The sequence below is a fragment of the Hetaerina americana genome, unplaced genomic scaffold, assembly GCF_022747635.1.
Source record: "Hetaerina americana unplaced genomic scaffold, ioHetAmer1.1.p SCAF_11, whole genome shotgun sequence".
NCBI lineage: Eukaryota > Metazoa > Arthropoda > Insecta > Odonata > Calopterygidae > Hetaerina > Hetaerina americana.
Window position 1 is genome coordinate 42,522,039 of NW_027286181.1, and position 13,435 is coordinate 42,535,473.

Below are 13,435 nucleotides of genomic sequence, written 5' to 3' on the forward strand. Positions count from 1 at the left end.
AGTAACACGGTACAAGGGTCCTCCGTGAAAGACAATTGGATCTTCCACATGACCCTTTCAATCCTCGGAGCCCTACATTTAGATAGTATCCCGATTTTTCCCCCTGAATCGTTACAACCATGTAATGTTATAATGTTACCATGAGTCACATTGTAAATAACAACTCACGCATTATATTGTGCATAGAGATGAAACTTGGCATAATATATTGCTTTAAAGTACACCGAAACATTCGGCGTAAAAATTACCAAAAAAATAAGCATTACGAATAAAAAATTTAAAATTCAATAATGAAACACCTTACCGCAGAGCAGATTCAAATTTAAACACAACGCGTGGAATGAAAGTACAAACAAACGTAAAATATTCCGATCGCTGAGAGACCGACGGAAATGCGTCAAAAGAATAAAAAAAATATCTAAATTCCTCGTATACGTAGATTTTTTGCATCTCGTTAATTACGACACTACGCTACTGACAGGCTAGAAATTGAATAAAATTTTAACTCGATCATTCGAAACGGCATCGTGGATTAATGCGGTGCATGAAACATAGACGAGCCGTATTCGCCCGCGGAGTTTAATTTCGAATGTGGATGCATTGCTTTAGCAATCTGTGCAAATTTAGGTCATGAAGATTTTGACTGAATTTGTGCGAGATTTCGTTTAATGAGGAAGAGGTAGAGAGAGATAGAGAGAGAGAGAGAGAAAGAGAGAGAAAGAGAGAGAAAAAAAGAGACGGATTGGATGAGAGGGAAGGATAATGATATAAAAAAGCCGACGAAGTGACAATATCTTCCAACTTCCGTCGTTGTACGTAATGTCAGCATCGTTAGCTTCACTTCGCATTCCAAAATATGGTTGCAAAAACAACAAAATCCGTCGCTTCCTCAGAGGAGCAGAGAGTGAAAGAAACAATAGAGGGTCGACGTGAGCGCATTCTCTTCTTGTCTGTCCTTTTATTCGTATTGGAGGAGCCGAGGCCGCCACTGCGTCCTCTTTACACGCGTGCCGAAACAGCAGACGAAAAGAAGAAAACAAAAGAGCTACACCAAAAAATCTTCCCTCTCTCTCTTCATTTTCATCGAGCTAATCCGGCTTTCCCTTGTTACGCGAAAGTACTCTGCCTGATCGACTTTTATTCCTCTAACCTCCCCACTCTCCTTCACCCAAGGAAGTCAATTACAATCAAACGCGAGCCGGCAACCAGGGCTTATTCCAAACATTTTTTCCCCTTTCCTTTCCATCTCGCTCCAAGGGAACAGAGTCCTGGAGAGTAGAAAGGACCCTGAACGCCTCCACACCACCCTTATGCTCCCTGAAGGGTTTACGTTTTTGTACAAATGGCGGCGGTTGAGATCAAGGTGACATCTGGCAATGTAGAGAGGGGGGGGAGAGGGAGCGAAAAAAAAGCGACAAACGGACCTTGGGAATAGACTGATGGGAGCTCTATTTGTAGTGGCGGGATTCATTCTTCTATCCTTGCTGTCAAGTAAGACTTCGGCAAATATTTCGCAATTATTTTTGCTGATAGGTATTTGTGTCATTTGTATCTTTTTTATCATATGATCTCATTTGTATGAGCTTCCACCGTAAAAATTCTCACCCCACTGATCTATCTTTTTCGAAAATGAAATATTATTTTCTACTATTTATGAAATATATCTCACTTTACGGATAATTGTGATCTTTGTTTCTCCGTGGAATGGTTGACGTCATTAGTGCTGTAAAATAACGATCACATTGATAATGATGAACAATTCCCAAAATTAGGTTTTTGTGTAATTTACTCACTGACAATCCATAATTTATCTCTACATTTGTACATCTCCACATGTAACTTACATTTAAAGCTTTCATTCAGATGATTGAAATTAACTACTATGTCAATTGACTACAGAGTAATTAGAGATAATTAAAATTTGCTTTAAATTCATTTAGAAATGTTCGAATTATGCATATTTTCGCATTTTTACGATTATTACGAATTTGTTAATAAGAGGAAACAAAAAAATTAAGTAAATAACAGGGGTAGAATCGAGGGTTGAGGAAAAAATCAATGGAATAAAACTAATTAATATCAGGAATTCTAGGAGAAAATTGTTCCTAATAGATTTTCAGTAAATTACTTCAGACAAAATAAATTAACTATTTTATCTAATTCCCAACCGCATGGAAAATGGACTGAGAGAAATGAAACGATTCAAATAATTGACCACGAATTGGAAAAGGTATTGGAGGGAGTTTAAATATAATAGCAGGCGGACTTGGAGAACCATTTTTGATCCTCTTACGTAATCATTGAAACTAATTGAAATATCTTATAATTGGTCGAAAGTTAAAATTACAAAGAGTTTTCGCAGGCTGATTCAATTTAAAGATTAGATAATTATTTTAAAGATGTAAAGGTCAGGAAATTCTTCTCTTTCTTAAAATGGAAATGAACACTAAAATTGAAAAGTTTTGCAACTAAATAAATCCAATGAAAGAATGAATTATAATTAAAATAAATCAGTATAATATTCATCTAATATAACAATTCAGGTAATTGCGTTAATTATATACTGATGCATTTTGAAATGGATATCCTCTCGATTCCACCCAATAATTATTATGTGGTCTTAAGTGATAAAAACGAATTTTCCTCTTAGATTGATTTTTGTCAATGCTACCCACTTTTAATTAGATCTTTAAACTGGTGGTGTATATGTAATAAGAATATTTGCCATTAGATGCCATTCATCGTTATTTTATTGATATGGATTTTTAACGTGACTTTGCATTTAAGCAGACAGCTATTGACTAATTTCTAATTGATCAATAACTATGTAGAAACTGCTAACGGAATAAGAAAAGAATTTGAAATACGAGATAATATTTAAAAGGAGTAGAGGATAAATGTAGAGAAGGAGAAAGCAAGGAAGGAATTCTGTTTATCCATTTTCCATGCTAATCATCAGCGGGATTATGCCTTTCCCGCGGGCGACTGCAACTCTCCGTCTACGCTTACCGTTGTGGGCTTCAGAACCTACCCCCGAGGGTTTGCATTCCTCTGCAGAGGGACGGAGGAGTGGAGCGCGGGTGAATGTATCGGAGACGATCGCCGACCGACCGACACGAACACGAAGGCGATGGTAGGGATATTGTTCCCCACCCTCCTGAGTAAAATCATCTCTCCTGAGGTGCCCTCGTCATACCTCTCCCCACCGGGGCTGAGTATCGTGGGCGCAAGGGATGAAATGACGAGAATACGGATGAGTAACGGGAATCTGCAACGGGTGTGTAGGGGGAGGGGTGGATCGTAGTTGGGATCCATTAAGGGTCTTCCATCAGTCCTTCTCCACAGCTCTTGGTACTCGGGGTTCCGGACGTCTCATGAGTTGCGTTAGGGGTGGAATCAGGAAAGCGGAGAGGGGACTATGAAACGGTAATGAGACTTTGTCCCCAAGGTGGGGAGTGCGGACGCGGTAAGACGTAAGGAGAATCCGGGACTCGGCTTTGTTTTGCGTGGGAGTAAAGACCGCTTCAAGGTTCAATTTGCGCGGAGACGTTCACGTGTACTTCCCCGGAACTCTAAATTTCAGTAATTAGCGCACGGTTCGTCTCCCGTGTCCCAAGTCGTAAAAAAAGCCCTGCAATGCTGATATATCATCGAAACGTACCCCTTTAAATACCAAACTGTAAGTTTATGACCCCACATAATGAAACTCAATGCATAATAATGAAACGGTAACGCAATGAGTTTATTTTGTGAAACGTAAGGAGAAACATTTTTCCGTTTATTCTACTGAAAAAATGTCTACCAATGAAGAAAGAAAACAAACGAAATAAAAACACAAACACTCATATAAAGTTTAATAGAAAATTCATAAAAATATACATTATTATACATTGTATTCATTGCTTTCTATGTGTACTTTCTTACGCTTAAATCAACAGTTGATTTTCTTGTAACAACGTAATTTCCCAGACTATTAAACAATATCGTCAGGATTTAAACCCAATATCATTTGTTTCCTCTAATCATTAATAAAATAAGATGCTAACTATTATTAATTCGTTAGTAATTAGTCGTATAACCGAATAAAGTGGTTTAGCGCATTGAACTTTTTGTATTCAACCATGGTTGTCTATCAAACCCCTATTAACCCACTTGTTAAAATTAATTCTGATCACACTTCCTAAGGTAAATTTGTATCCATTTATGAACTCAAAATATTGCCAGTACATTGTAAATACCGATAAAATTGATGTTCTATTTCAAATTAGGTGGGAGAACTATGACAAGATCTACGGGTAAGACAATTCTAAAAATAAGATAAAGTATCCTTCACAGTAGGCAACTATGCGCTATTTTTCGCAATGCGGGTTGCATAATTACTTTCCCAACTCGCGCATTAAGCAATATTTTAAATGGAAGACCTTCTGCCAGAGGCAACAATAAGCACAACTTACTGAGCTTTTCGATTATTTGAAGCATGGACGGAATAAACATGGGAGACCACGTTCATTCGTACAATACAGCGCTTTTCAATATGAGTCAGATGAGAATTGATGTCATTTATAGGCGTACCTAAATGTAGCTTTAAATGGATGACATAATATTACATCCGCATAATTTCTCCTCTATCCAGAAAATAACTAAAGACATTAAAATCAAAACTATTTTACAAATCTCAAACTAATTATTTCTTTTAATCATGATAATAATAAAAATTACATGCTAAAGTTTTTCAAATTGGAATTAAGACATAACGTAAAGTAAGAATAGTTAGATTTAATTTAATAAAACACTCGTCTGGAAAATGGCAATTAAATAAATCCTGAAACTGCCTAAATATTCTTGATAATGCAATTAAGAGAGAAATAGAAAACATTACCTCGAAAAACAACTCAGATAAATGAAAAATAAAATAACTTAACAGACTGAATTCAATATTAAGTCTGTGAAATGATTGTAGTGTTGAGGAAAAATATTTTTGATTGATGATTTTTCCCAAGTAATTATCAAATTCATTAAACCATGAAGAAGGAAAGTTTACAACATATATTTCATACTATACTAATGGATTTAAAATTAGAAAAAAACTATTTGGCAGCTTGATCAAAATGCCTACAACAAAATATTTTTAAACTTTAAAATATAAAGTGGAAAGTTAAAATTTATGTATGGCTCGTCTACATGTTCTCTTCATTTCCTTGATGGAAATTTGTAAAAGTGATTACTTGTTCTCTGATTATATATCTATATTTCATCCTTTGTCTTTTTACTTGATTCTTTCTATTTAATTTTTTATATACTACAATATGTGGTATATATATTTGGTATATTATCTCTATTTATGAAGTAATGTCTGATACTAATACCACCAGGATGTACCAGTGTCACACGCAAATTAAAATTTAAGTAATTCTCTTTCACAAACAGTGGCACGCATTAAGTAAACGATTTGGTTTACTTTTAATTAATTGTTATTGTATAACTTCGTAGCATAGCTCATTAACGGTAAGAATTTGAAGTTAAAAATTGGTTAAAATGCTTTGTAATTTCAGATAATATCCATTAATTAATACAAATTGATGGCCACTTATACTTTAAAGCCAACATTTTTGTATTTTACCGTATATTTTAAGAAAAAAAGACCTCTTCTAGATTTTTTCTTCCTCCTTGGATATTTGATTCATTTAATTGGCATTGAAGCTTCTGGAAGATGCTAATACATCTGGAAGTTATTGAATACTATTGGACCAAAGCTTTTGATAATAGATTTCAATAGAACCAAGTCAACTGCAAGATATCCGTTTGTATCATTTCCCAGAGAGGAGTAATTAAATATTTAAAGATAACATGACTGGACTTTCGTAGAAACTGTGAATGAATAATTGGTATATTTTAATTATGATTTAAAATGTGAGAGAAAATGAAAAATTATGCGTAAATTTCCAATTGTAACAAAATGTTTTCGGATCAAAATCGCCATATCTTGGACGTTCCAAGTAGTTTTACCAATATCCAAATACTATCGAATGACACCTTAGTAATCGTTTGGTAATCTGTGGTTTTGTTGAGAAGCAAATGTCGGAATATATTTAATATGGCAGCATAAGGATATAGATTCCTAAATTTCTATGGGAAACATTTTCACCGCTGATAATTCCAAATAAAATACCAACATATAAATCTAGTAAAAGATGGCAAATTAAAAAAAAAAACTCACACAGATTTCCACAGAGCGGACTCAATATCGGGCCGTAATTAAGCCACTATGAAATACAATACAAACTTCAATAGGTTTAGGAGAAGGAGAAGAGTGCAGAGTGGAATTTTTATTGAGCTCGAGAAAAAAGGAAAGGTTAACCAAGAAAAATTTTGTAAATATCTTATCGAGGTCAAATGTTTGAGAACTATTTTGAAAAATGAGAAAAATCTCAAATACGATCCAGAATGAGGGGCAAAGGAAATTTTAGCAATTTAAATAGCGAGAGAAGCTATGAACTAGAGGTTAAATGATTATTAATATGAAAAAAAGAAAAAGTCAAGAAAGATAATACAGAAATGGGAAAAGAATAAACAAAGTACTAAACCATAAAGAAAACATTTAAAGAAACCATTAAGGCTAAATGAAATGTGATGGAAATATCAGTGCAAGATATGGAGACATTTCATAGAGCGCGAAAAAAGGAGCCTTATACAAGAAGGTTGAATAATAGTCGGGAGGTGGCAAAGGAACAACTATACCAGCCACACGAAATAAGGTAATGAAGTTGTTTATGAAGCCAGAATAAATTTAATGTTTAGTAGACCTCAATCATAAAGATAAAAGGCGGAAAGCTATGAAATAAAAGAGGAATTTAGTATAAAGGAAATTTAGGGTTTTTTTGGTTCCCGGAATACTTAATAGCTGGATAGAGAGATGAAAAATTCTATTAAAGATAAAAGGATTTAGTGTTACATCAAAATTTAATCAATTCGACGTATTCAGGCATAACTGAAAATATAGAAATCAATACATTGCTGAAGGAAAAACAATGTATCTTTCCTCCAAAAAATACCCGACGAATACACCGATGCACTCAAACTAGTCGTACTTAATAAAAAATTGAGTGGAAAGATAAATTGCTTTGTTACTTTGTTAAAATATAATCCTGTATTATTTATTAGATAATTTTCAACAAAAATTAAATATACCGAGAAAAATATGTAGCCTACATGAAACGTACAACAAATTGAATCACTTAATAATTACTGCATAAACGAATTTTACTGTGCTATCACCTAATTTTTTACTTTTTTATTCCTGTTTACACGTACAAGTATTTATTATAAAATTAGAAATATAGTAGAGTTGGCACCATTTGACGTTAAAGTTTGAATCAGGCGTGAATTGTCGTCTGAATTCACACACATTACCGAAAAATGGCATAAGAACTTTTCCCTTATTTCTCTTACACAATTTATTTCTGATTTGACTTGGAAACTTAAATTTTTCCTCTATTATTTTCATTTCAAACCTTACTTTAACCTGAAATACATTTTTACACAAAAATATCTATTACTTATATCTAGAAATAAGATGTGTTTCAGCTGAATGTCCGACCTCAGACTCATCTGGGGTTTGAAGTACTTTTCGTCTCAAGATAAATTTAGTGGAACTTGATTATAAAGTTGCAACGGGAAGTTTGTATACAATTAAAAAGATTTCCTACCAGTAGTTTGGAGAAATAGTAAGAGTGACGGAATACGGGTTTTTATTTCGTTAGGAAATGGGATGAAAACTGGTGTGGAATTGGGACGGTTTTTTCGGATATCGGGAAAAAATTCACTGCCACTCACCGTCTCCCGGTTGCGCAGCGACTTTTCGAGCACGCCCTCTAGCCACCGCCACTGGCCGGCCGGGTCGTCCTCCTCCTCGTCCATCATGCTGCTACCGCCGCCCCTCTCTCCGCCTCCTCCGTCCCGCCCTCCTCCACCGCCCCCGTAGCCGCGCCTCTCACCGTGATGGCCACCGTAACTCCCACCCCCAGCCGTCTGGCGGTTCGCCTTGTAGTACAGATTCGTGTTGAGGGCCACGAGACGGAGCCTCCTCACCTTTTGCTCAATTGTGTAGTAGCCGCCTAGGGAGAAATTGAGAGAGTGAGATGTAAAGAGAGCGCTAGAGAGAGGATGGGAATGCTTTGGTAGGATTTTTGCACAACCTTTTTAACTGAGACAGATTTAACTGGGATTTGACAACTTTAAACTTTTCCTCAGGTCTGACGCTTTTGTGCTCTTCTGTTCGCGAATGACACGGTGATTTATCGGGATGTATCTGACGATGAGAATCGTGTACTTATAGCTCAGTAACTTGATTGAATTACTAAATGGTGTTCAAAATGGTGATTGTCTTCAAATCTTAATAAATGATCGGTGGTAAAATTCTTTAAAACTTATTATTTAATTATAACGGTATTTGTTTACAAATTAGCTGTATTTGACCAAAATGTAGTTGATACGGTAAAATACTTAGGTGTTACATTCACCAAAGACTTAATTTGGAGGACCCATGAGTGAAAAACCTGCGGGCAAGCATATAAAAACTTGGGATTTATTATATGCATTTTCGATAGAAAAGACTAAAGAAACGTTGTTACCACGCTCTTGTAAGGCTTCATTAAGAATAACCATGCAATGTATGGGATCCAATTGAAAAAAGCTTTATTCGGGAAATTGAGAAGGTTTAACGCCGGACAGCCGGTTTCGTTAAAAACTCATTCCATAAAAAGAAAACCGTCACTGAAATGCTTCTAGATTTTCTGTGGGAATCGTTAGAGCGAAGAAGATTCAATGAAAGGTTGAACTTATTAAATAAATTCAGATCCACATGTTTCAGCACTGAGGTCTCGCAAATTATGCGCACACCAACATTCATTGATCGCTTGGATCATGCATATAAAATTCGGAAAATAGATGCCAGAACTAGCAGACTCAAGGACTCTTTCTTCCCACAGATATTACTGGATGGCAACTGTAGGGTTATAGGAAGTGAACATTTCACGTTCCACCCTCACCTGTTTTGTTGTCAACACCCTTTCATTTCCGCATGACCGCATTAGAATGCAATTAAATTATGTAGTGCTCTTTGCAGTATTGCTTGCTCTACCTTTTCTATTTTTAAGACTCCCCTTCCATCTCTCGTCTCTCTTTGTGGGGGTACCCTCCCGCTGCCTGCAGCCTTGGGTCACATTGCCTACATGTTTCCTTGGGGAGGAGACCGTTGTATGTTGCACGTTAATGTGGAAGTGGAATTTCGCCATCATGCTTTTCAAATTCTAGCTTTCACGTCATTGAATAAATTTCTTACCACATCCTAAGGAGCTATTATTTATTAGATGATAGTATATGTATTTGCAGGCGTGTAAAATGAAAGGAATTTTGCCATTTGAATTAATGTATGCGCCACTGTGGACATGGCTTTGCATATATATGTGTTGGTTTTGAATGTGGTTTTGTTCCCTTTTACGGGTGGTGACCTAACACCCCCGCCACATGCCCTTGCGGCGTTTTGCTGGGTATCATGTAGATGTAGGTCTCATGTTGGTCATTTCTTCAAGCGCTTACAAAAATTAAACAAAGAAATGAGATTCAAAGACTTAAAAATATGGTTTGCCGACGGCTGCCTAGTTATTGAAAATATAATTCAATTCCAGAGGCAGTAAATATCACCAGGTTTTACTCAACTGATATGTATTTTTTTACTTCCTTCATGAAATAAACGCTACTCGGTGGTAAAAAGATACGTTTTTCAGATGCCCCTAAGGCCAACCAGTTTATCCTTACGTAAAGTAAAATTAAATCAATGGGATGGGGTAGCCATTAATGGCTCTACTGCTCCTTGGGAGTTCTAAGGAACTAAAAATAAGGACTTATGGATTTCACAGAGCCTATAGGCCTTAGCGTATTTGAAGAAGCCACAACCAATCAGATTAACTCAATACTCTAGGAACAGGTCTCCTTCACTACTATTCATTAAACATGAGCACACCTTCACTTACTCTTTTAATTCAGTGTATCTCTAATGTGTGCGAAAATAATTTTAATAATGTCTCATTAATGCCCAAAGCTTACTTGAGTACATTTTTAGGGACCGATCAATGCAATCATTTTTGAATTATATTAATTTTTCAATTCATTTAGTATTATCATAGTATTGATGGAAATGGGATCTTAATTTTAGCATAATTAAGTCATTTTTCGTATTCATTTAATCAGAGTATTATTTTTTATTCGACAGTGCCGATTTTTCATAATAAACGTCTGTGGCTAATAGCATGTACTAATGACTTTATGTTTATCAAAAGTATTTGTTGCACTCTCCCTTTAAAATACCAACTCCATTAAAATTTCAAACAAATCACTCACCATGTTTTAATTTTTAACGGGAATTTTCACCAACGGCCATTGTTACATAATGACTTAAAAATTATCTTCTGCATTAAACTTTCAAGGAAATTAACCTTTTATTTTTCGACCGACATTTTCGAAATTGAAGGGTAATTTTATTGTGTGCATACTACTATTTAAAAAAAACGTAAAAGGTTTCATAAAATATAAATTTTACATTAATAAAAAATTTGGGGGATGAATAATATTTTAAATACATTACATTAAAGGTCGACTCTGATTTCCGCAAATTATCCCAATTAAGACCCGTACATCATTGTCGAGACCGATTTATTGAAGATTTAATGCGGAAAGTCTATCATTTGATTTTTCTAACTAATGGAATGCACATAATGTGTTTCAATTTTATCATGATAATTGATGTTATGCATGAACCCCATTAATTCTTTAGTGTCTTTATGTTATGCTATGTTTGTTCTTTGTACTAATCGATTTCTTGATTGCTTTGCAAAACTCAACATTATATCAACTCTATTTGCTGAATAAATATTTAAATATCACGTGTGATAAAAAGGCGCGTTTTTATTCATGAATATAGACATTGTTTTTTGAAAGGCAATGTATATAACTATTGAATTTTTCGATACTAATTTAGAAATGGGAAATTATTCTAAATGATAAAAAAAACGCTTGAGATTAAAATAAGCTAACTCATAGAGTAAATTATAGCTGTTATGTTGTCAGCAAATTATTGCTGTCATTAAAATGACTTAGGAAACAACCATATAGTTTACAGAGATTAAATATGATTTGCTTATGTAATATGGGATGGAGAAGGACTTGATCTAAATATCTGTTTGAAAATAATAGTATACCTATTATTTTCAAACAGATATTTAGATTCCAAACAGTTGCTGGATGGTGTCTGGTGAGTAGTCGCAAAATATTTATTTGGTAGTGATGTCCATTCAAAACCTACCTTAACCGGTAAATTACCTTAAAATAATAATAAAATAAAAAATATATAGCATGAAAATTATCATCTTTAAAGGAATATGAAAATAATTAATGGTTTGAAAAAATAATTATTTCCAGATTTGATAAAGATCAAATAAAATTAGTAAAAAATGCTTTGATTCTATGCAAACATCAGATGGAGGTCTCCTTGGGAAAATGTGCATTAAATAGTACTTTATGATTTCGGTTACCTGAATAAAAACATTGAAATATATTATTATATATTAGCATTGCCTTAACTTATGTTTTACAAGTATGTAATTATTATTCCAAAATATTTAGAAAAATATAAACGAAATCAGCAAAATGCATGGCATGCTATTTAAAATTTAGAAATTAGGATAATTTTTCGAGCAGGATACAGATATACGACTTTTTAGAGCAAAGAAATAATCCTCTGCGCTGCAAAAAATATCAATCCAGGGAATTTATACATAAAAACAGAAATGATTAAGCTGCCCTTTTATTTTTGTCAGTTAAAATACCTTGACTGTATTTTGGTTAAATAAATGCAACAAAAAAACTTTTCTTATGCATGTGCCGGGCCTTGGGGTCATATATGGGAAAAGTCTTTAGTAGTGAAATAAATAATAACTGTTTTCCCAATATGTCAATCAAAATAACTAGAATAATATTCAATATCAGAAGTGGACTTAACTAACATGGTATATTTTACATAGGTAAAGTCACGAAAATGAAACACCAGTTCCCTTGTATCAGTTTCCGCCAAACAGATTTCGTCTATATATCGGAACAAATATCCGGCACCCAGCAATGGAGGGTTTCTGTAAACTCAAGTGAAGCCATCGACAAACGACTTCTGCCGGATGAAGGCTGTAATGCTCTTGGGAGTGATAACGACTCCATAGGATCTTAACTGGCGGGTACCATGTACGGCGGACGTAGATCCTGAGCCAAGGCCGTCACCCGCGCTGTGCTGCAAGCGGATCTAACCAAGGAGGCTCCATGGCGAGCATGCTCACTTTGTGTGATGAGATCGGGAGGAGAAGCCAAAGACAGATTCATGCAGCTCACCACGAAATTGTTCAGGAAAATAAACAAAAAAGTAATTTTCCTGCTAGATAAACACCATTATAAAATAAATAGAGTCGAAGACGTAGCGGTGATAGAAAGTTCGGATTAATGTCTGTATACAAAGAAGCTGAGGATTTTCAAGGTTTTAAGCACGATTTTACTCTTAGTGAAAAGTGTACCTTACATACACCCAACGCCAAGCGTTTACACTTGGTGCGTTGCCATGTTTGTCTGTATTAAGAGTGTTTCTGGGTACCACATACTAAGTAATAGCCTCTTGTTATGCATCAAGAAGGATCTCGAGAATTATTCGGTCAGAGGTACTCTCATCCATGAAGGCAGAATGGTCTTTAAAAAGCATTAAACATTAGTCTTTGAGTTATATTCAGCCCCTCAAGTTCGATTATGTAATGATTACTCATCGTGGGATAGTCTCTTTCATTTTAACCCGGTAGTCGAATTCACCAATATAATAATTTTTCCGGCGTCACAAGAAAAAATAATCATCCAGTACCTACATAAAAGTCTTTGTTACTTTTTTCGAGAATAGGAATAGAAGGCTCCCAAGATAATTCCCCCAACAGACCCCTCAAGCACATTCTATTCTCGTGGCAATTATTAAAATACCTACCGAATTTTTTACATTCCTTAATGACATTCTCTCCCGTGGATACCTCATCTTTCGAATTTGGGGAAAAATAACACTCTCATATCATTCTATTACCTTTTCCTAAAACCAGTCAGAAGGAATCAATTTCTTTAAAGTTAAAAGAAGACCAGCCGGTAATATCTTCATCTCGTCACGACGCGTCGTCTGGGATGGGCATTTTCTAAGAAAAATGATTGTATTCACACCTCACGCCAATAAGTAAATGTTTGTAAGTTTCAACCTGAATATGGAAGCGTAAAATGTTATAAAATAAAGGAAATTCTGAATTTCTACAGGTATTTTATGATTATGATTCCTTTGATGAGTTTTAAAATGGTACTCGTCCGCCATATA

At 35.0% G+C, this 13,435-nt stretch overlaps 2 protein-coding genes across 2 annotated transcripts in view; both read right to left on the reverse strand.

Moving 5' to 3' along the window:
• The window catches only part of LOC139701049 (acid sphingomyelinase-like phosphodiesterase 3b), a 109,163-nt gene extending 101,228 nt beyond the window's left edge, over positions 1–7,935 (reverse strand). The window contains exon 1 of the mRNA XM_071599624.1: positions 7,834–7,935. Within this exon, the coding sequence (XP_071455725.1) occupies positions 7,834–7,920 (87 nt within the window). The 5' untranslated portion in view covers positions 7,921–7,935. The remainder of the gene's footprint in view (positions 1–7,833) is intronic.
• LOC139701164 (acid sphingomyelinase-like phosphodiesterase 3b) overlaps positions 7,925–13,435 on the reverse strand; it is a 1,047,894-nt gene continuing 1,042,383 nt past the window's right edge. Inside the window, exons 8-9 of the mRNA XM_071599739.1 lie at positions 7,988–8,114; positions 7,925–7,946 (exon numbers count right to left, since the gene is read on the reverse strand). Of these exons, the coding sequence (XP_071455840.1) occupies positions 7,925–7,946; positions 7,988–8,114 (149 nt within the window). The remainder of the gene's footprint in view (positions 7,947–7,987; positions 8,115–13,435) is intronic.